This window comes from Xiphophorus maculatus, chromosome 4, assembly GCF_002775205.1.
Source record: "Xiphophorus maculatus strain JP 163 A chromosome 4, X_maculatus-5.0-male, whole genome shotgun sequence".
NCBI classification, from domain to species: domain Eukaryota; kingdom Metazoa; phylum Chordata; class Actinopteri; order Cyprinodontiformes; family Poeciliidae; genus Xiphophorus; species Xiphophorus maculatus.
Window position 1 is genome coordinate 10,295,345 of NC_036446.1, and position 22,668 is coordinate 10,318,012.

The window sequence follows — 22,668 nt, forward strand, 5'->3', positions numbered from 1 at the left end:
GATGTGCCATGAATTTATTCACATCTAAAAGATTTATGCTATAAGAATCCCTGACAGGCTTGTTTTCCCAACATTCCAAATCTTCATCATTCAGTTTCAACCCTACAGTAAAACTAATGATGATATACTGCCCCCCTCTGGCATAAAAAAAAACTATACTGCACTGGTGCTGATTTTCCTTGTTGATTTTTCAGGCTTTATCGCAACATGGTTTGAAAAATAGAAGAGGAAAGCTAATAAAAATAAAAATGTAGTCTAAACCTGCATTAAATGTCTTGGTTACAAATCAGGTGTCAGATTACAAAAGCGGATAACACTACTTTAAAAAATGTACTCAGCATAAATTGTTGGCATAGTTTTAGGTTGTTTATTATTTATTTATGTATTGGATTTAACAGGAACAAAGTAGTTAGACATATTGGACAAGAATACATCGAATGTTCTTCACAGCAAGAATATAGCAGTTTGCTCATTTGCAACTCCAATCACCAACAGCAAAACTAAACACCAGTCACAACAATACCATTAGATTAATGCATAAATTTGTTAGAACATTTACTTAATTGCCCAATTTTCAGCTATCCTGATTGAGCATGGTAAATTAATGTAACTTTTACAAACAGCAACAGTTTATCATTTCTCTGTTGCACACAAGTTGCATCTCAACACTTATTGATGCTCCTCGTAAAGATGTGGCAAGGTGTAAGGATCTGTTTTCAATGGTTTGTTTTGCAGTTGCATAATCTGACAAGGAGAAGTTTAGAAATATCAAACTTCTAATTATATTACAATTATTGATGGGGGAAACCCATCCCATCTGATACATTATTCACAAAATAAAGAAAAGAGAGGCAATTATCTAGTTTATACTAAACTTTTAAAAGTATGTAGACTGTTAATTGGTCATCCATGACTTCCTGCTCCCCTGTGGTATAAATATGATGTGACACAGATATTTATTTCGTCTTGTTATATATTCTGTTGAAAATAGGAAGACCAGAAAACCAGCCCAACCAGTTAGTCAGATGTGTGTTGATGGTTAGGTCATATCCAAAATCATCTCTCTTCCATGGCCATATCAGTCTACAGATATATTCCATACAAAACCCATGGATGATCTGAACAGTAAAATCTTAAGACATGATCTTCTAGGAAATCATGCAAAGATGTTTGGCTCTGTGTTAGACGGCCGATGAGTGAAAGAGTAAGACATGGCTAAAATATATAATACAATCTGTTACAAGCTAAGACACTATTCAGATGTGATCTAGCTGAAAACTGTTACTTTCAATGAGATATTTTACTTTCTGAAAAATGCACTGAAAGGCAAAGGTTGTACTTCAAGTGTTCAGTGTAAGACTAAGCAACTAGTGCTTGTACATGTATAGGATGCTATATAGTAGAGATCTGTTCAGTTCTTTGCTTTGATATTTTGATCATCCCAGATATTTATACAGCAATTTTAATATGACTGAAACTGAAGCAAGATTCTGCAGCTTTGAAACAAATAGAACCATTTCTTATTAAAACAGAAACCTTTAGTTTGCTTGTTAAATGTTCTCAGACACACTGATATACTTAAATAAATACAACATAAAAATGTGTCAGATGCAGTTATGTTTTTGAACTGGTATGGAGTAATGGAGTTGCACGTGATTTTCTGTAAAAATATAAATAATAATACGGTGATCTGCCCCACTGAACAAAAAATATGTGGTCTGATTAAATATTTTATTCTTCTTTAGGTTTTTTGGGGGTGTAAAGCTGTAATAAAATAATATACTAATTAATTTTAAATGCTTTTTGCACATTTTCCAAGAGATGGAAGTACCTAGAATGTGAGACTATTTTTCCATCAGGATTTTGAGAAGAAACTTTTAAAACACAATTTTTGACATGTTTGAAAGTACGTGTTACAAATTTACAAAGAACTTTTTTAATTATTCCGACTTCTTCCTGCTTGACTACAGCAGACTGTGAACAAGCAGGGTCTTTAGCAATGGCCTGTTCTGCATTAGATTCCTTGTGGAGGATGTTCATGCTGGACAGCGAGTATTCTAGCCATAAAATGACCATAGCATGTAATTTCTACAATAAAAACATGTTTTATTGATTTATGTAATATTCTAATCTTCTGTGAAAGTGAACATTAGGTTTTTATGAGCTGAGTTCACTAAAATAATAACCTAAAAAACGTTTATTTAGATAAACCTGCACATCAGTGCAGAAAGCCTTCGGGCTGTTTGTTTTGAATGGTGATGTCAGCATGAGCACGTGACCTCCAGCCTCTGTTTGCAGTGATTTCATTGGTCGAGCCCAGTGGAATCCGAACGGTGAGGCAGACCGAAGCCATTTTATTATTTTAACAGCAAAGGTGCAGGTGCACCGAAAATTGTTGCCCAAAATAATAATAATTAAATAGTTATTGATTCAAGCGCTCGCGTTACAATGGGACAGTGCGGGATTACGTCGTCCAAAACCGTTCTGGTTTTCCTCAATCTCATATTTTGGGTAAGAAAACGACAGATGGTGGAACAATGTGCAGCATCCCGATGATGAGGCCGGGGATTGGGAGCGTTAGCAGGGCTGCAGACTGCGCCAGAGATGCGCTGCGCTGTGAGGAAGCGCTATTTTATAAGGCGGGGCCCAATTGACGTGTTGCAAGTTTTAGCGTCACCGTGGGGTCGGTCGGGGTTGATGGGAGGCTCGGTCATGCTTTGGGCAGCTTTGTGTTGTGTTGATGCAGCTCTAGTCTTAGCAGCAGTGATGTAATGCATGCAGCAGTCACCGGCAGGTAGCGACAGCTGACTTCGCCTCTAGCATTATGTGATCTACAGCGCATAAAGGGAAATTAAGTGAAGTAAAAGAGAAATAATCCCTTTTGTTTTGCCTATTTTTCTGACTAATGTCGCAGAGCTGCTCAGTTATTATTCTTTTAGCCTTACAACCATTTATCCATCCTCTATATTAGAGCAAATCTGTTGTCTGATTTATTATAAAATGCATGATTGCCCTAGGTTTTTTGGCCTGCCTCTGACCCATGTCCCTTTGTCTCTCTGCAGGCTGCTGCTGGAATCCTGTGCTACATCGGAGCTTATGTGTTCATCACATATGACGACTATGACCACTTCTTTGAGGATGTGTACACTCTGATTCCAGCCGTGGTGATCATAGCTGTAGGGACTCTGCTGTTCATCATAGGTGTGATTGGCTGCTGTGCAACAATACGTGAGAGCTCCTGTGGCTTGGCAACGGTGAGTTTCGACAGCTTTGACTTACAAAAGAAATGGCAGAAGAGATGTAAATGGGTTCAACTGTATTTTGCGATGCTGGTGAATAATGCTGCTGGACTGAAATGGTAGCCTGCATCTTTTCAGTTTTAATCCTCAAAAAACCCACATATAGTCCTGAAGATGACAGCTTTATAATGTTTGTTTCCTCATTCAAGGATATGACATCTGAACTCAAATTGACCCAGACCTCAGTCTCTAATCACTTCCACACACTCTTTTCTACACTCTTTCCCCGACTGCTGCTTTCTTACAAATCCTCAAAATCTTAAAATGTAGTATTTTTTGCAACCCAATTCCTGTTGTTTCCTGTTGTGGTCAGAGACACGTTTACACAAACTGCAAGGCACATTACAGACATTGGGCCACCACTTCCTTCTTTTGTTGGTAATTTAAGCCTTTATTTGTCTAAGTTCCAAATTATTGTTGCTGTGGTAAGTAAGCATTGCATCGTTTGGAGAGCAGTGGAAAAGCAAAACTGCAAACGCGTTCTATCCAATTATCCAGTTACTCGAGCATGAGAAGGTTCTGGAGTAACTGGTTTAGAATATATGATTTGTACTGCTGGTCAGCTGGCTGAAACAACACTGCAAGTTTCCTTTTCTTACAGGAACAATAACTTTTCCTCTTTTTGAGTATTTCTTTTCACGGAAAAACAGTCATGGTTTGGAAATTCCATTATAAGTCTGCAGGCTGCACTCTAACAGATTACCAGCTTGTTGTTTTACTTTGCTACACTAAATGCAGAATAATGCAGTGGTATAATATTCCACTCAATAAGCACTATTAGACTTCAACTAAATTTTAGTGGGAGTTTAGTTGTTGCTTAATCTACATATAAAACTGTAGATATTTGTAATTTCAGTGACAGATTTAATCAGGTATCCATGTTGGTGATATTAAAAAGATAAACAAACACATTTTTAATTTAAGTTGTCAGTCAAATAAACTTATCCATACTAGAGTTAAATAAATTGACTGACTGTGTTTAATCATTGTAGCCTTTAATGACTAAGAACAGTTTAGAAGGGAGTGCTTTTTGCTGAATTTGAGCTTGTAGTTTTCACTTAAAGAGTGAGAAAACTGACTGGCTGGTAGGATTTAGAGGCGGGGCTGTTGCTGGGTCATCTTCTGGTAATTCTGTTCCCTGGCAGCATGAAGTACCGCCTGAAGGTGGTGCAGTGGTTGGAGGAGTTCAGGGTCTGACTGATTTGCTCATTTGTCTAGCGCCTTGCAAAAGTGTAAATACCCTTCAGCTTTTTCACATTAGCCACGTTTGTCACCACAAAGTTCAGTCTAATTTTTTGGAGACCAGCAAACAGAGCATTGTGTTAAAGCGGAAGAGAAGTGACACATAGTTTTCAGGGTTTTCTATGTCATGTTATATAAAAAAAAATCTGAAAGAAAGATGGTTAAAATCTTTTCAGCCCCCAAATATGATACTTTGTAATACCTTTTACAGATATTATATCTTTTGGAGAATGTCTAAGGTAGCTTAAAACATCCTTAACCCCGACATCTCCTAACTACACTGAAGTAGTTGTGTCCGGTGAGGCCTCACATTAGCTGCTGTTAAAACATCTCATACAGACAGGAAGAATCCTATGAACTTTGCTGCTCTTGCTTTACATCTTATAAAACCCTAATAAATTTGAAAATGTTTTTAGATGTCTGTACATACTCCAGTTTTGTTGTGAGAAACAATTTGAAGTTATCTTGAGATCCCTTTCTCCTTCAGATTCAGGTGATGAATCCTATTGTTTGTTTCTCGCCGTTTCAGTTTGCTGCGATCCTTCTGCTGGTGTTTGTGACAGAGTGTGTGGTGGTTGTTCTCGGCTACATTTACAGGGCGAAGGTAAGCACAGGCTCATTCTCCTGCAGACGGGTTTTTGTAGGTGAAAGATTGCTGCTGTGGATACAGTTGAACAATATTTTGCTGATAATTTGTGGCTGTCTGACCACTGCAGGTAGAAGATGAGGTGAATCACTCCATCCAGAAGGTTTACAATGAGTACAGCGGCCCCAACACGGATGCTCCCAGTCGGGCTATTGACTATGTGCAGAGGCAGGTGAGGAAATATGCAAAATTTGAAGGACTTTTTATTAGTTTATGAGCATTTTATAGTCATTGGGGAAGTAAAAATCAAACATTAATGATTTTTTTTCTCTTTTTCTTCTTGATAATTTTTCCCTAGCTTCACTGCTGTGGTATCCACAACTACTCTGACTGGAGAAACACACGCTGGTTTAAGGAGTCTAAGAACAACAGTGTCCCAGTGAGCTGTTGCCAGCCTAACATCAACAACTGCACCGGCACTCTGACCCGACCAGCTGATCTCTACCAAGAGGTACACAAAAGAACTAATTATATTTTCCATTCAGGATGCTGCTAGGGAAATACTGCTGCATGTATAACCTCGTGCCATGTCATTTATTTTCTCTCCTAGGGCTGTGAAGCACTTGTGGTGAAGAAACTGAAGGAGATCATGATGTATGTCATATGGGCAGCATTAACTTTTGCATCAATACAGGTAAGAGGTACAATGCCGAAAAGGCAGAAACGTCTAAGGATGACTCTAAAATGTCTGTTTAAACGTTAGTCTTTGTGATGGGCAAAAAACAAAACCGTGATAAATCTTTTCAAAATGTTTTCCAGGTACAATCCATCTACAAAACACACAAATGTGTTAGAATACAGAATTTAGCTCAGAACTCTGGCATGGCCTTTTATTTTCCTCTCATCAACTGCTGAAATTGTTCCTATTCATCCTTGTCTCTAAAGTTACCCCAAAGGACCATGTTTCACTGGGGCTGTACACTGGACCCCCAGGATTCGCAGAGGTTAGGCACCACAACCGCTGAATACTGGAGACTCCCTCTAAAAACTCTTCTAACTGCCCATTTTAATAGTTTAAATACCAAATATGTATTGGTATGCATTAATATGCACAAATCATCAAGCAGTCTTATTTGTCTCTGCTGTTGGGGGTACAGCAAATCAGCTCAAAGAAAAATTAATGGTGTTCTTAGATTAGCTGCTTTGCAAATTCCTGCCAATAGCATGTGAAATAACATTGCTCCTGAGTATTTCAGCTTCCCAAGCTGGGATTAACAGCAGCTAATATTTTAGATATGCTCATAGATATCTATGTCTGGGAAAATCTTTCATGAATAATTTGAAGTTGGATTTTCCAGAAACAAATTTCTGGAAAATCCAATGGGGAAAACAGAAAAGCAGATTTTTTATTTATTTATTTTTTTCAGGTGAATTGTGGTGGGTAAGTTCATCTGACAAAATAATTATTTGTGGAAAAAGCTTTGAAATGATTTATATGGACCTCAGTTTTTACATCACAAAAACCTGGTGTTTCTTCAGGGGTGTATATACTTTTGCAAGCTGCCGTATATTAGCCATGATGTAGAATGTGTTTATGTAAATCTTTTGAGTTGTCCTTTATTTCCTATTCTGTTTTCAAGGATCCAGACTTTATGTAATATCTTAAAAATAGCATCTCAGGAACAACATCTGCAGTTCTGAATACAATTTAATATCACCTTCTCTAGTCCTCCTCCTCTTTTGTGAAATAATAACAACACAAAACATAGTATTTTTTGCCTTTATTTGTTTTTTTTAAGTAATCTGAGTCAACCAAAAAAAAAAAAAAGTTGTAAGATGTGTTTGAACTTATGCGTTTCCTGTCTGCAGATGCTGGGCATGCTCTGTGCCTGTGTGGTGCTGTGCAGGAGGAGTCACGATCCGGCCTACGAGCTGCTGGTTACCACTAACAGCTACGCTTGAAGGACACAGCCCAACCGCTCTCAGTAAAACAAAACAAAACAAAAAAAATGTCCAGGAGCTTCACCAGACATGTTCACACTAGATTCAGCCGTAGCTCAAGCACACCTTGCACAGCTCATAAAACTGGCGGTGAGGTTTCAGTGGGTGATAGTTTCAAAAGGAAAAGTGGTTATTTATTAACACGCTCTCTGAGTTGCCGTTTTGTCTTAGTCTTTTGTATATAAGCCAAAGCTGTAAATGGCTGATAATTCAAATTCATGTTGCAGATATTTTACTTGTGTTGAAATTTCTGTTTATTCAATGATGATGATGATGAAGAGCTCTTTGAGCTCATCTATGAAGATAATGATTATGAGTATTGTAAGGGATGTTTGCACAATGATCGGAACCCTTGAGACACTTAGTTATTTAGTTGCATAAGCTATTTCTCGACTTCTATAACCATACAGTAACTGTTTAAAATCATTGACTATAAGTAATATTAAAAGCAAAGTGATTTTTTTTGTTTGTTTTTATCTGTTGTGTTGCAGCTAGGTATCCTTATTTGTTCTCAGATATTTAGGTTGTAGCTATCGTATTTTCTGTTTGGGTGTAGATGTTCTCTGAATCAGGCTTCACTAGTGAGCCATTGCCAGTATAAACTGCAGTGCCATTTGTACCATTCATCAGCAGTGTTACATAAACGCTTCAGTGTGCATTCAGCTTGTTAAATTCACAGGATGACTTCAGTTTGTTTTCCTAGTTAGAAACCTGATGCGAAGAACTATGAAATGTTATTTTATACCATGTTTGTGACGTTGTGTACTGTTATTTTTTTGGGCTGCTAAGTTGATCCCGTAGATATGACTAGTGCTACAAGAGAAATGTGAGGCACTTAAAAGTTGTGTTTGACTTGAGAACACACTAGAAACAAATAAATTCAAATATTTAACCTGGACTGCTTTTATTTGCCACCTCATTCACAATATATTACACATAGCAAATGCATTTAAGTAGGAAATGAACTATGTATGCAGCCAAACATAGGTTTAAAAGATTGAAATGTTTATCATATATTATTGTTCATATATTCACTTTCCCCACAAGTTATTTTGTATTTCTGTTTTAGACTGTCTAGACTGGCAAAGCTAATTGCTGATAGAAGTGCAACAACTGATTAACTTGTGCTAACAACTGATTAAGAGTATATCTAAAGAAAATAATACACCCATTGTAAATGCTCACAAACATTCACCATCTACTTAATAGGTTATTTAAAATACCACAAGTCAAACCTCACTTCCTTATCTTGTACCAAAATATCAGATCTGCCTTTATGAGCTTTTAACACTTCCTGAACACATATTTTTAAAACCATGTTATAAAAGAAAGTAGTTTGTTTTTCCACCATTAGTCCAAGCACACTATTATTGCTAAATAAATAGTGCTAAATAAAATAAAAACTGTTTAATTAGTGCAACTAATTAAAGAGTTAGTTGCACTAACTCTTGGATGAAAATATTATCTGAACACAGAATGCCCTGCTAGGTCAAGAACTGCATTGTACCTCATAAGTGGTGTTGCCTAAATGGAAATTGAAACTGTTAAGCAAAATACATTTCTTCTGTAATTTCCTCACCCTTCTACTCACACATTTTTATAAAATCTGCCTCTGAAAGCGGTCACAGTTGTAGAGCTTCTGACCATAAAGATTAAGGATGTGTCTGAAAAAGAAGGCTTTAGAACAGAGCCGGCCAGGGGAATGAGTGAAATATGCGGCTGTCCTGACACGAGGGCCCCAAGTGGTCTTGTACACGACTGCCAGACTAAATTAGTCACATAAATAACCTTTTTTGTTCAGGGATAAATATTTGCCTGCAGTGTCTGGGACTTGTCTCCTGTTTTTACAGCCTGTAAACAGGTTTCAGTCACATACTTAATCATATTTTTGATTAAACTTATGTCAGGGCTGCAAATCTAGAAGCTATCATTGATGGATACTTGTCTGTACGTATAGTTTGGGTCAGAGTTAGATTTTGTCCAGATAGTTTCCTGGCACCAGCCCACTGTACCCGTTCCTCTCCACTGTCCACCAGCCATCTTCTTCTTTGACCAGGACCTGAACTATGTCCCCTCTGCTCACAGACAGTTCATCTTGCTCCTACAAATCAAACAAAAAATAAATATAATTGAGTAACTGTTATACAAAACTGGTTGTTGATCAGTTTTGTTTGCGTCCTACGAGGATCACCTGGGCTGTGTACTCATAAAGCACAACATAGAACTGTTCATCTTCAGGGGCAGTGGGTAATAAGGGAAGGGGAGCATATCCGTTATCATTTGTTTCGCCTGAAAAAGAAGAAAGAAATTACAAATGAAAAACAGAAAACTTAACAGAAATAATTTGCTGTTTTTTTGTTTGGTTTTCATTATAGGATTTAATTTACCGGTAGATTTTCTAATGCAAACTGACCGATGAGAAATCTGTTTTAAAATGTTCGTATAAAAATAAACTGTTCTTACTTTCTGTAACAGACGCCAGGGTTGGCCGTGACGCTGTGGGACTTTCAGTATTGATGCTCACAGACCTTCTGAGTAAAGACTCTGAGCTCCTGTGTGATCCACATAAATGCAAAGACATTTAGAAAACACACCGTGGATTCCTCAGATTCACCAAACTGCTACCAAAAACCTGACACTGGATTAACGTGGTTTAAAGGGGCCCTGCTTAGCATCGTAATCCTATTAGGTGTCATACCTTTTTGACATGTCTGCTTGAGGAAATAAAGCTTGCCCATTGCTGTTCCTCTTCATCCCAGCTGAGTAGCAGCTTTCAAACACTATAGGATCTGTTAAAAGAAAAGGGAAGTTGCTCATTTGAGAAGTGTCAACTGTTTTCTTAGAGTGAGCTGAAAGAAAAGAAAGGTCAGAAGTGGAGCAGCACAGTAACTCCTGTTCAGTTTGGTTTGCTACTTCTCTTTAACTCACCTGGTGGCTTTGATCCCGTCTTTTTCATCTCTATAAAAAAGTTGTTGTCCGTGGTGATGTCACACAGCTCCAGAAGCGTCCTCACCGCCTCGTACACCTGAGTTAGAACAAGCAGGAAGTCAGAACTGAGCGTTGCTTCTGTGTGAACCAACACACTCTGTTGGGTTTTTGTTTGAGGTCGTTATTTTTATTTTTTTTGGAAGTGATCAGAAAGAGTGAATGTTGTAACAGCTCAGTGTATTGTTACACCAAGTGAACAGTAATGAGAATATATCATTGGTAATTATCCAGACTTAAGGTCAGTGTGTTTTTTAACACAAAAACACACTGACCCATTAGACCACAGCATTGGCTAAAGAGGCTGCTGCTGTCCCACTGATAAACTTATTTAAGAGACAGACAGGTTTAAAAGGCAGTGCTTTGTGTCCAATATTTATCCTGCTCATAAAGCAGGTTAAAACAATTGCATTCAATACCTTTGAAATACTGACAAAAGTTCTGTCTCATTGAAATGACTATTAATATTAATATTAATAAAATTGTATTTCATTCCTTGAAAAAAAACTTGTCAAGGCCTAGAAATAAAAATTTTGGATCTGAGTGGTAACCTACATGATATTTTGGCTTTGAAAACACTAATTGACCATACATGCAATTTTGAGTTTTTAATATTTCCTCTGTAATTTTTTTTTTTTCACAAAAGCATCATCTTGGTGAATGTGAGATTGAATGGTGATTTTTGTAAATAAGAATAATTAAGTGTGACTTTGAGCCAGCATCAGACACATCTGAAATTGTGGTTAACGATAAAGTTTGACAGCTCTTCAGACTGAAGCTGTGAGATCTAGGTGCAAAACAGAATTAATATGACCTTTTAATAAACTTTCACAAATTAAATAAAGGTTTTATGGTTCACAAAATGCAATCATAGCAGTGTTTATAAGAGAGTTTGGTTGTCTTTTTGTAAGGGGATGGTTGAGTTTGTGCACCATTGTACGTTTGGGCCTCTCATAAATCTGCTGTAGTGGAGAGACAGTGGCTTGCAGAAGTGTTCATACCCCTGAACGTTTCCACATTTTGTTTGGCAACAATCACTAACTTCTATTTTTTTAGGAGGATTCTATGCCATTAAACCAACAGTAAATGTGTTATAAGCACAACATGGAAGAAAACTGTTGCATGGTTTTCTGAAGTGGTTTTTTGTTTTTTGTTTTTACAGATATAAATCTGAAATGCTTAGCATCTATTTGCATTCAGCCCTTTTACTCTGATATCCTTAAATAAAATTCAGGGCAAAGAACTGCCTTTAAAAGTCACCTAATTAGTGAGTCAATCTGTGTTTAGGGTAATTTTGGTTTAAATACAACTATTCTGTGAAGAGTTCAGAGCTTTATCCATTACAGCTTTTAACATCTCAGAGAGCACTCTTCAATCCATCACCCGGAAATGGGAAGAGCAAGACTGCAAATCTATGAAGACTTGACAGGCAGGGCAGGAGGCCAAACCAACTTTGGAGGAGCTGTTAGGTGGGAGAATATTAATTGTACAGTCTACAAAAACCTACAAATGTGGAAGAATGGCAAGAAGGAAGCCTTAGCAATGAGTGTTTAATGCATTATGCATAACGGGAAATAAGGCAAACTTAAAAAAAGCTGCTCTGATCTGATGAAACCAAAATTACACTAGCTGTACATACATCCTGTGTAACTTAAAACTAACTCTTCACACTACCCTGAACACACTTTGCCAAAAGTAAAACATAGTGGTCAGACTATTCTTTTCTTTAGAATGGACAAGAAAGCTGATTATTGATGAGAAGATGGTTGGAGCTGAATACAAAGTAAGTACAAAAGACTTAAGATTGCAGTGGAGCTTTACCAGCTAACAGGACAATGACTCTACATAATGCCAAAGCTGCACTGGAATGGTTTCGATTACAGCATAGTCATGCATTAGAATGGTCCAGTCAAAGTCCAGACCTAAATCTAATGCAGAATCTGTGGTTAGACTTGAAACTTGCTCTTCAATGACATTTTCCATCTATTTTGCCCGAGCTTGAGCTAATTTGCCACAAAGAATCGACAAAGTTCAAACTTCTTGATGTGCCTCTAGCCGTGCAAAACATTGTGAGATTTTTATTAGTGGAAAATGTTAGAAGCTATGCAGTATTAGTCCTTTCACAAAAGATCTCCATAAAATGGAATTAAGATTGAAACTGTAGTGAGACAAAATGTGACAAATATATTAGCAAAATCCTTTATACCAATTACAGTGGTAGAGAACTAATGACTTTGGCCTGTTTTGCAGGCACAGGACTTGGGGTCCGTTGATTTACTCATGGCAACTTTGTTAGCCAAAGCAATCAAGAGTTGAGTGAAAGCCCATCTGTGTAACAACTATAGCTTTGCCCAAATTAGGTCACAGAAAAAAGATCACAAGCTCCACAACAACCCTACCACAAAATGCCTGAAATAGAAAGGAATTAAGGTGCTGTAGTGGCCCAGTCAAAGTACATTACTCAACCCAATGGAAATTATATTGAGCAATATCAGGAGAACTATGAACAAAGGTGCAAAAAACAAACATTATTCCACCACAAAAATCCGAGACAGATCAGGTTTAAACAGATGTCTTTAAGTCACTGCTACTGAAGGAGGTGTTACAAGCTGCTGAATCATGGAGTAACTTGGGTTTTTTTTTTTTTTTGTCGACACCGGCTTCTGCATTTTACTTAAAAAGGTAATGAACAATTTGCTGGTTGAAGATTCAGCAATATGCTATTTGTAAATGTCTGTTTTGTGAAATCCAAGCAGGATACCTTTTAGTAATTTATTTTTGATTAAAGTAGAACAAATTACCTCATCGTCCTTAACACACTGCATGGAGAAATGGTTGCAGTGATCCCAGAGGGCACACCTCAATATGTTGATCCGGTCTCCCTCCAGCTGCTGGAAGACCTGAAATGCATTCGACATTTTGTCTTTTGTAAAACGAGGAACAAGAAATGAGGAACAGGAAACTTAAAGAACATTTTTATAAAACACTCAACCTATCATATAAAATAATTTTGTAAATAATATAGTTTTTCTATCAGAATAATTCATAACAATTCATTCTGTCACTTTCTGTGCAACATGAAGTAAACTTCCTGCCTGGTCAACACACAGAGTGTTTTATTTCTGTTAGAGGATGTGGTTTGAGGCTTAGTCTGGGAGTTAAGATCTTATGGTGGATTAGGAGAAGGTTAAAGATCTGCTAACAGGAATATGCCGTCTACAGTACCTCACATGTGCTTTTGTGGGTTTCTTCCCAGTCTCGACGAACGGTTTCAAGCTGATCGATGTTGGTGAGGTACACCATCTCTGCAAGGAAGTCAGAACATTATGGTGGGTGGTGGTTAACACATTTTCTTTCTCAAAAAGCTGAGTTTCCATTATGTGGAATAGATCCTGAGCTTCCCTCCTTTTAATTATATTTTATTTTAGTGGAGACTTTCTTGGGAATTAACTGACTTTGTCCAGAGTAGTGTGTTATATTTCAGCAACAATAAAAGACTGAGACTCAGTGACAAGGCAGCAAAACAATAATGTTACTGTATGTTATGGCCATGTATGGCCTACACAGTCATGATAAAGACTGGCTTGACAGTTGAGCAGTAGGTGGTCACTGACAATGAGGATAAGCTACAAAGGTCGTTAAATAAGCTGACAGATCCCAGAGTGCTGTACACAATAATATCAATGGACAGTGAAGCGTATAGAAAATGCACGGTAGAAAAAGGTGCACAAGTAACAACAGCAGAAAACAAAACGCAAATGAGCACAAAACAAAAGGCCTCACATGCAAATGAACTAAAGAGTGGTACACTGAGGTGCCACGAGTTGGTCATATTCTCTCACAATGCAACAAATGGAGTTCTAGCCAAGTATATTGAGTATATACACTGTACAACAGGCCAACATTTCTGTGTTAAAAGGCATTTTTTGATGTTAATATTCAAGTTTTTTTTAGAAACTAAATTTTGATTATAGCTGTAATCCATAATCACCAGAATTAGAAATAAGCACTTTAAATATTTATGAATAAATATTGTCATGCTCTTGTTGCAACTTGTCACAGATGGCGTATTAAATTTTTTAAACTGGATTTTAAAAAAAATGCCAAAGACCAAACAGTTTTGCACACAGAAATTATGAACTATATTCTTAAAAAGGTGAGCTGCAAAGAGCTTTAAACTTAAACCTGCTGGAGCAACTGAAGCACACTTGGTTTTCTCATGTTGTGTGTCAGAGTGCTGCTCTCTTCCTGTTTCTTAAGGACACTGGCGTCAGAAACTGTTGAGTCGCTTTAGGTAGTTATTCAAAGCTGCCACTTCTTCTTTTCTCATCTGCATTTTCAGTTTCCTTAATTTATGAAGTAAACGCAGCATGATATGCAGTACTTTGTGGCAAATTTCAACCAGTTGGACTGAAAGCAATGAATGAAGCGAACAAAGCACAAAGACAAACGTCACAGATGGCTCTGAGAGATTATAAGAACACCTTCTCTGCTGTCAAAAAGTAGAAATATCAAGTTATGTAATGTGACTTATACCTGCTTCAGTGGCAGCTTGTCGACACTGTTTGACCTTGTGACGCACCTGTGAATCAAATTTTAAACAGGGACATTATGTACATGCAGCCTATTGGGTTTTTAAAGACAGCCTGACAGCTGACAGACTAAACAGAATAATTTGCCTGTGAGTAAATGCATTCATAAGAAACTGACATTTGAATTCACACAGCAATTCTGCCCTCTGGTTGTTTCCATCTCTGTTTTTCTTGCAGTTGTTCTCTTAAAGGATTGCTAACACAGATCTTCTGCCTCCATTTAACCTCATCTCTTGTGTCCTCTTCTGTCATAACAGCCTTATCTGTGGTCTTAAACCTTCCCACATACCCAGCCTCTATATTTTTGCCATTCAGCGTCCTACATACTGTACCTTGCATAAATCTTAACACCTCTTGCAGTTTTCACATTTTGTCACATAAATACAACAAACTTATCGTTTTTACTACTTTTTTTTTTATTTTATCATAGACCGACATATGAAATAATGCGTAATTGTGAGGTGGAAGAAAAAAATGATACATAATTTTCAACATTTTCTATGAATAAAATCTGAAAAGTGTGGCATGTACTTTTTATTCCCCTGAGTCAATATTTTGTGGAGCTACCTCATTTTTTAAGTACAGCTACATATTCTGAAAAATGTGTACGTCTAAGTACAATAATAAGCTTCGATCCAAACCTCTCCATCGTATCTCTGGTTGTAGATTTGTGGTTGTAACTTTAATCCCAGTTATATTATAAATTTTAAAAACTGTCTATTCAAGACCTATCTGATGTGCTGCTGTGGTCTATGATGCTTTTTTTTCACTGATGTTTTTATTGATTTTAATTGGGGTATCAGATATTTTGGACAAAATACTAATTTGAGAATTATTAAACCTGCCACCACAAAGTTATGTATTACTTTGTTTACCATATTTATACAATAAAATTCTGGCAACCACAGCCATAAATTAGAGACGTTTGGTTTCTTTGTTTCTTTGTTTTTTCTTTACAGTGTAGAAATAACCGCAAGACATTTTCACCTTTTCTTATCTGGAGACTTTATCAGAATATGAACAGAACTGAGCTCATCATTGATAATCATAACCAGAGAAAACGTTTGCTTAAAAAAAATTATTTCAACATATTCTGCAGTCTGCTTTACTGTATGTGCTAATTAGCTGCTATAAGTCTTAGGTAGGGCAGCCTTAATAAAGAAATATTGTATATCAGTGAGCTGATTTATGTCTATACATTACCTTTTCAGCATTTTTGGCTGGAACATTTGTTTGCTCAACTGACTCTGCATCTTCGGCCTCTCTGCACTTTACTTCATAGGTCTTTTTAGACTGGGGGAAACAGAAACAGAAAGGAAACACAACAGCTAACCACAAGAACAGACAGAAAGCTTATTTTGTTATTCAGTTCTGTTGTATTAATGTAAAATTACATATTGTTCGCATTTAGAGTTCATTACTCCTAGAGTTTTGCAAATTAGCGTGATGAGTAAATATAACTTCTCAGGGAAAAAGTTTTCTGAGTTAACTGATTCCCACTTTGAGAAGTTATTCTAGTGTCTTACCTCCATGGTCTTTTTGTACAAGCTGACCTTCTTCTTTTGAACTTTCTCCATGATGCTTTCAAACTAAAAAAAAAAAATAAATAAAATTAACCTGTGCTAACTAAAGTGCACAGAAAAAACAGGTAGTTACAGCAACCAGCTAAGTTCATGCAAATGGATTTACATGGCATTGGAGGGAACAATTAAAGGAAGTGTCAGTGAAATATTGATTGGGCGGCTAACATTTCAACCACTCACATGTTAGATTTTAGTTAGTCAGTTGCTAGGCAACAACTTTCACCCAGTACCTTTTTCCTCTGCTCTTTTTGACGTTCTCGGAAAGTCTCAATGTTTTTCACCTCCTCTTTCAATATATCAGATAATTGGATGTGAAAGTTGCCAATGTTCTCTATTTCTGTAATAAACAAAAATGCAGAGAGCAAAAATCTAATAATATCACTGTTATGTCCCAGCACAACCTGGCAAAGTTATTCTGCAGAGAATACAGACTTACGTGTTTTCAGTTGTTCAAAGGATGCTCTCAAAGTGCTGGGAAATAAATCAAAGTAATGATTATGAAATTATTCGGTCAAGCCATTTAAACATAGCTTGAAGGCTGACATTTCAGGATACATAAAAAGCAGGTGAATCAGTGAAAAATCATGGAAAGGTATAAACTGCTGTTCTGCTGTCTCTGAAACATCCTTGGCTTTGGTTTATTCAGTTAGTTGGTTACTTTTTACACTGCTGTTGCTCACAGTGAACAGGAAACTGATATGTAATGCCTTACAGTACGCAGAGAGGCAAACTGTCAAGTCGATACCTACACACACATGCACACAGACATGGCCACACTTTTTTTCTTTCTTTTGGGCTTCACAGACCCATGCTGTTCTAAGAAAAGAATGTGACTCAAAGGTAAGAGCCGGGGTTTTGTATCTAGTGTTACTAGTCAGTTTCATTTGCATTCATAACTATCACTAACTGCTGTAACTTATGGTTAATATGTCAATATATGCTGTGCTCGGTTTACCATTGATTTTTTTTTGTTTATTTGTTTGTTTACCTGATTTCTGTCTGTCCTCCAGCTTTCCGAGCAATTGTCACCAGTTCCTTCCCGTACTTTTCCTCTGCCACTGCCCTGTGTAGTAAAACATGTGGTAACTTCAGTACGAATCAGAGAACTTACACTTGGTTTTTATTAAACTGCACAACATGGCTAAAATAGATTCAATGCACGCTGTTGCTTCACCTTTGTGCACGTATTACTCAAACGCGTATTTATATTAACTCTCAAAATTGAAGTTAAATATATGTTGTTGTATCTATTATTTGCCAGTAATGTAAGTCAATGAGTCAACGTAACGAGATGGGTTTCCTTAGATAGAATATTTTTTATAAAATGATCTTATAAACAGAATTTGACCTTACTGTGTTACAGATTAAACTGACATGTACATAACTGTATTTCAACCTGTTCATTTGATTGAACTGTTTTGGGTTTATGTCATTATGTTAAAATCATGTTTTCGTTTTTTATAAGATTCTGACCTTTTTATCTTGTAAAGTATCTTGAGATGTTTGTTCTCAATTGTTGAAATATAAATTAACAAAGAATCTGAACTGAAGTAACTGGGTGTTTAATTTTGCATCTCAAAGTTATATTGAGCTCTAATTTAAAATTTTAAGTCACACATCATGAGTTGTATTATCAGTGTGTATAAAATGTCTTGCTTTTACAGTAATGCAGATATGAGTTATGGTTTGGGTTTAGTTGGAGTGTGATTATGAGTCATATGCTCCTTTCAATCAAATGAACAGTTCTGATTCCTTTTTTCTATATTTTTTGGAATTTTGTTTTTAAATTAATGTAATAAATACAAAGCTGAAACTGCTAAAGGGATCAGATTAACAATGAAAGCAAAGTCTTTGTGAAGAACATTGGGTACTCTTCACAAAGACTAATTAAATGAGATAGTTTTACAGTCTCAGCAGTTTTAATGGGTGTAGTTTAGTTTCGGTCACTTGAAGAAAAATAATCCACCTCATCTTTAAAAGCTCCTCCATATCTTTGCACATTTGCCTCCCATCTCGCAGCCTCTGGATCATGGTGTCGTACCCAGCGTGGCAGGTGAAGTCAGAGCTCTACATTCAGAAGACAAGCTAAAGAGAAATGCTTCAACAAAAACCAAAGCTCAACTGCTATTACAAAATGTCCCGGGGTTTTTTGTTTTTTTTTTATCTTGGAGTCTCTGCGAAGTAAAAATGCAGAACTAACATTTGTACTTGGTAAAAAATAGAAATATGTCACCATAGTTGCCACTTTCCTGAGTTGTGCTTAGACATTAACAGTAAAAGTCTCAATTACAAAGTTATTTGCTACTATTAGTTGTAATTTTAACTTCTCTATGTGATTAACATCAGAATTGTAATGATGTGATCATTGCTCCATGTTGGTTTAACTATTTAGGATATTTTACATACTATAAAAATACAGTGCAATTAATTTAACATAAAAAATATCTCAAGATAAAAGGAAGCTTAATTTAAATCTCCCTTCTCTGTCTTAAACAATGACAAGACCACAAGAAGTGACTTACCCAAAACGCGTCTTTAAACATCAAAGGAGCCATCTCAGCAGCCACTTCCTCAGTTTGCCCTCCGCTTATTTAACTTCTTTATTTTAAATAAGGATTTGTGTGTCTGCAGGCTACAAGCAGCAGTTTAAGGCTTTGAAGACCCTCGGCAAAATAATCTGTGTTTAAAACCTGCAGAAGCCCGAATGTCGGCGAGTCATTTTGGGTGTTCTGAATGAGGAAGAGCTTGTGTCCCATGATGTCACTGACCACAGGCAGCTCGGCCCCCCCTCCTGAAATGTAGTTTCTTTTACTATCATTTGGTGTAAAAAAAGAAAAGATTGCATGACACTGTACAGCTTCAAAGTTAGTAGGTAGATCTCTGTGTTTTATCAATGTCTTTAATTCCTTCGGTGTTGCTTTGGTTTGACCATTAACAATATATAAAAAAAGAAAAACATATATCAAAAGTGTAGTTTCACTCAACTTAAATAACTCTGTAGTTTTATCAAGAGAGTACACAAGGTTTTTTAAGGTTGTTTGCTCCTGTATGTGTTTTTTTATTCAAACTTTATGGCTCAGACAAAAGGAATACTATCTTTTGACATGCCTTATACAGGTCCATCTCACTCAAGTCTGATATCATTGAAATGTACATTCATTTCAATGATTCAACTCAAAATGTTAAATAAATATTTAACTCAATTTTAAAAAGTGATTTTTAACACAGTAATGTTATTTTGTTGCCATGTTGTGGCCATGTTACAACCATCGATGCCCAAATCCAGTCCTCAAGAGTCACTATCCTGCAACTCACATGCATCTCTTCTCCAATTCACACCCAAATCAACTGGCTGGATTTCCTCATCAGCATTCAGTCCTTCAGCTCTTCAGATGCCTGGCAACAACCCGTTCGTTTTATTTAGGATTAGTGGACAAACAATGCATCAAAAAGTTGCAGGAAAGTCGATTTTGAGGACAGAACTTGAGCAGCCCTAATCTATACAGTCATCATGAGGGAGAGACTGCTGTCTTGCAAGTTGTCCAGCAGCCAGTCATTGAGCACTTCAACCAGGCTCATAATGGTGAGCAGAAAATGACATAGTTTGAACTAATATCAGCAGCAGCATAGATCATTTGCTATCATAAATTCACCAGTATTCTACAACTAAATATACCGGACAAATAACTTTTTAAACATCTAAATACGATAATATTAAAATTATTCACAGGCACCCGTATGATAACCCGACTTAATTGCCTTTCCTTTTCTCGAAGTATTTGTTAACTCATCTGATCTTTTCTGTAATGGCCACAAGAGGGAGACATAAACCAGAACATCAAAGCCAGCCTGACAACATTAGGATCAAACCCACCTTTTGCACAGAGACAATAGTTCCTAAATCTCCAAGGAGGAACGGACATCAGAATCCCAGATCTCCTCAGTCAAGCTCAGAGGAGTACAAATCTGTGCCTCGGGCATTTTTCAGGGAAAACACAGATCCACGTGAATGAGCACACGGAAGCATCTTATTGATTTTCAAAGTGAGGAGGAGAAGGACAGACAGTGGCGTCTCTCACCAGCCGCTCAATGACATGTGTGAAAATCTTTGGGCCTCTCAAGAAGTCCAGGAATCGTTCTGTCACACACCTAACAGCATGTTAAAGGGACAGTACAAATCAATACAGCCAACTGAGAATAATGGCACTTGGTGGGCTGAAGTGTTTTTGTTTATTTGTTTTATTTATTTTGAATACATATATATTTAGGGGATAACCGCCTCATTTAACTCTGAAAGCTTTTTCAACAAAGTTAATTTTTTATAAATTAATAAAGAGTTTCGGTTAAAGTAGTGTTATAACACACCAGGTACTTAATCCTGTTTTTATTTATAGAGCACTTTCTGTTTCATGCATGCCACACAATGTGCTTTGCAGAAATGAAAAAAGACGAAACAACAGCAAAAAAGAGGCTAAAGTACAATAATAATTAAATATTAAACAATCAGTGGAAATATAAAAACCTAAATTTAAAAATTATTTGAAAATTGTTTAAGAAAAAGTACTTGAGTCAAAAGATTTCTAGAAGTCATAAAATATGAACAAAAAATAATGATGGTATTAAAATTAAATAAAATATGCAATAGAACTAAAAATTGGCCAACATACTAAGAAATATGTAAAATAAAATTAAGTACAAGTCAAGCTAGAAATATTTTAAATTCAATTTTTAAAAAACTCAACACTCTCATATAAATACTATGTACAGAACATTTGATTGTGGTTTAATTGTATCTGATTTTCTTTTGAATATGACTGTGTTTCAATGAATTGTGAACAAATATGTCAGATTTGCATTGTGACTTTTATGTTCTTTGAAAGTGTTTTTATTTAAGCACAAGCTGCAGGCTCCATCTGCCAGAGGGCCTAACTGTGGAATTCTGCCCAATGTTGAATATTTTATATCGCAAAGAAAATGAATGAAATATAAAAATAGAAGAACTTAAGACATTTTTTAAATAAATATTAACACTACCAAGTACTTTTAATGTTTGAAATCTGTTCTTTAAACCGCCATATAATCTTCCTCCTGCATTCAAAAATGCAGATTTTATTTTGGTTTCACCACTTGGTCAAAAGTCTCAGCTTGAAGTTTGCCATTATTCTAGAGCAATGATCTTTGGGTTCAGAAAGAGAGTAACTATTCCCTCTTGGAGAACCAAACATCTACCACTTAGAAAGGAAAAAAAAAAAATCCTTCCAGGTCAAGGCTTACACGTCTTCACTTCTCAGTGTCTGAGTCTGTGGTGCTTGGCTTTCGCCTTGACCCTGTTTGAGGCCTCAAATGGAAGGACAAGGCCTGGGAATCAGCTGTGCTTCCAGGGGTTGAGCACACTCTCACTCACCAGGGTTGCAGTTCACATTCAAACACACACAACTACACCCCCACAGTTCCTTGCCTTTTCTCACTCATTTTTTTGTCTCTCTCTCACTCTCCCTGGAGTGGCAGTTATTGAACTGTGACAAACGAGCCGTGTCAGACCAGCCCCCCCGTACCTGGGGGAATGGGTAAATGACCTTTCCATTACCCAACCGCTGCTGTATTCCCCCTCCACAGATAGAGTTACCCACACAGCCCATTTGCTGAGACCAGTGTCACCGTTGCAACTATTTGTGGCTACATCTTATCCTCCATGCATCAAGATGCAAACATGTATGAACTACACATTTATTTTATGTTTCCTTAACTCATCTTAATCTTCAAGCTCACATAAACTCCACTAAGAAAAAAAAATTGTATCAAATGTGGAGAGTCTCTGCATTGTGAGTGTTGAATATGTGATGCAAGAAACCGATTGGGATTAGCTGCTTCTTTTTCTGCAAAATGTGTGAATTATCTGTACTTCCAGGTGAGTGCAAACTGGTTCTCACACACTTCCCATCCTCTGTGCTTACTAATCTCCTGCTGACCAGCAGCACAAGACCTAAGACTACTTTGGGGAGAATGTCTGAGGAGACAGGATGAAGGGAGTGAGAGGAGTGCAGAGAAAAGCTTCAGCTGGATGAGAATTGGAAAGAAAAAGATGGGTTACTGTGGATAAAGATGATGTAAGCCAAAAAGGATGAGGTAAAGATGAATGTGAAAATGACAGTACAAGGATTTTGACTGCAGATTTCAGAGTTTAGTTTCTGGTGGCTGCTGGCTAAGAATGTAACAAACAGAGTTGTTGGCCACTACAGTGGGAACCTGTTGGGGAGCTGACAGATGGAGAGCTAATGATGTTGAGGCACTGGGGCTGGGTCTGTAATTGTGAACGAGACAATCTGTAGTTCTTGTCATAATACAGCTGAAAGTCAACAGTGGAATGAGAAAGAAATGAG

General features: G+C 36.9%; 2 protein-coding genes across 2 annotated transcripts; one reads left to right on the top strand and one right to left on the bottom strand.

The window, feature by feature from the left end:
* Window positions 1–2,339: 2,339 nt before the first annotated feature.
* On the top strand, window positions 2,340–8,020 carry LOC102238104 (tetraspanin-3-like). Its single transcript, XM_005796153.2, has 7 exons — window positions 2,340–2,511; window positions 3,063–3,254; window positions 5,071–5,145; window positions 5,258–5,359; window positions 5,486–5,638; window positions 5,738–5,821; window positions 6,997–8,020. Exons 1-7 carry the CDS (start codon window positions 2,449–2,451, stop codon window positions 7,087–7,089), a joined length of 762 nt encoding a protein of 253 aa, XP_005796210.1. The 5' UTR covers window positions 2,340–2,448; the 3' UTR covers window positions 7,090–8,020.
* LOC102228179 (proline-serine-threonine phosphatase-interacting protein 1-like) lies at window positions 8,016–19,031 on the bottom strand. Its single transcript, XM_014473145.2, has 15 exons — window positions 18,811–19,031; window positions 18,255–18,355; window positions 17,277–17,351; window positions 16,725–16,759; window positions 16,519–16,625; window positions 16,232–16,294; window positions 15,909–15,998; window positions 14,650–14,695; window positions 13,339–13,418; window positions 12,915–13,013; window positions 10,057–10,153; window positions 9,827–9,917; window positions 9,592–9,680; window positions 9,320–9,417; window positions 8,016–9,229 (listed from the first exon to the last, which is right to left on the bottom strand). Exons 1-15 carry the CDS (start codon window positions 18,841–18,843, stop codon window positions 9,098–9,100), a joined length of 1,236 nt encoding a protein of 411 aa, XP_014328631.1. The 5' UTR covers window positions 18,844–19,031; the 3' UTR covers window positions 8,016–9,097.
* Window positions 19,032–22,668: the final 3,637 nt, after the last annotated feature.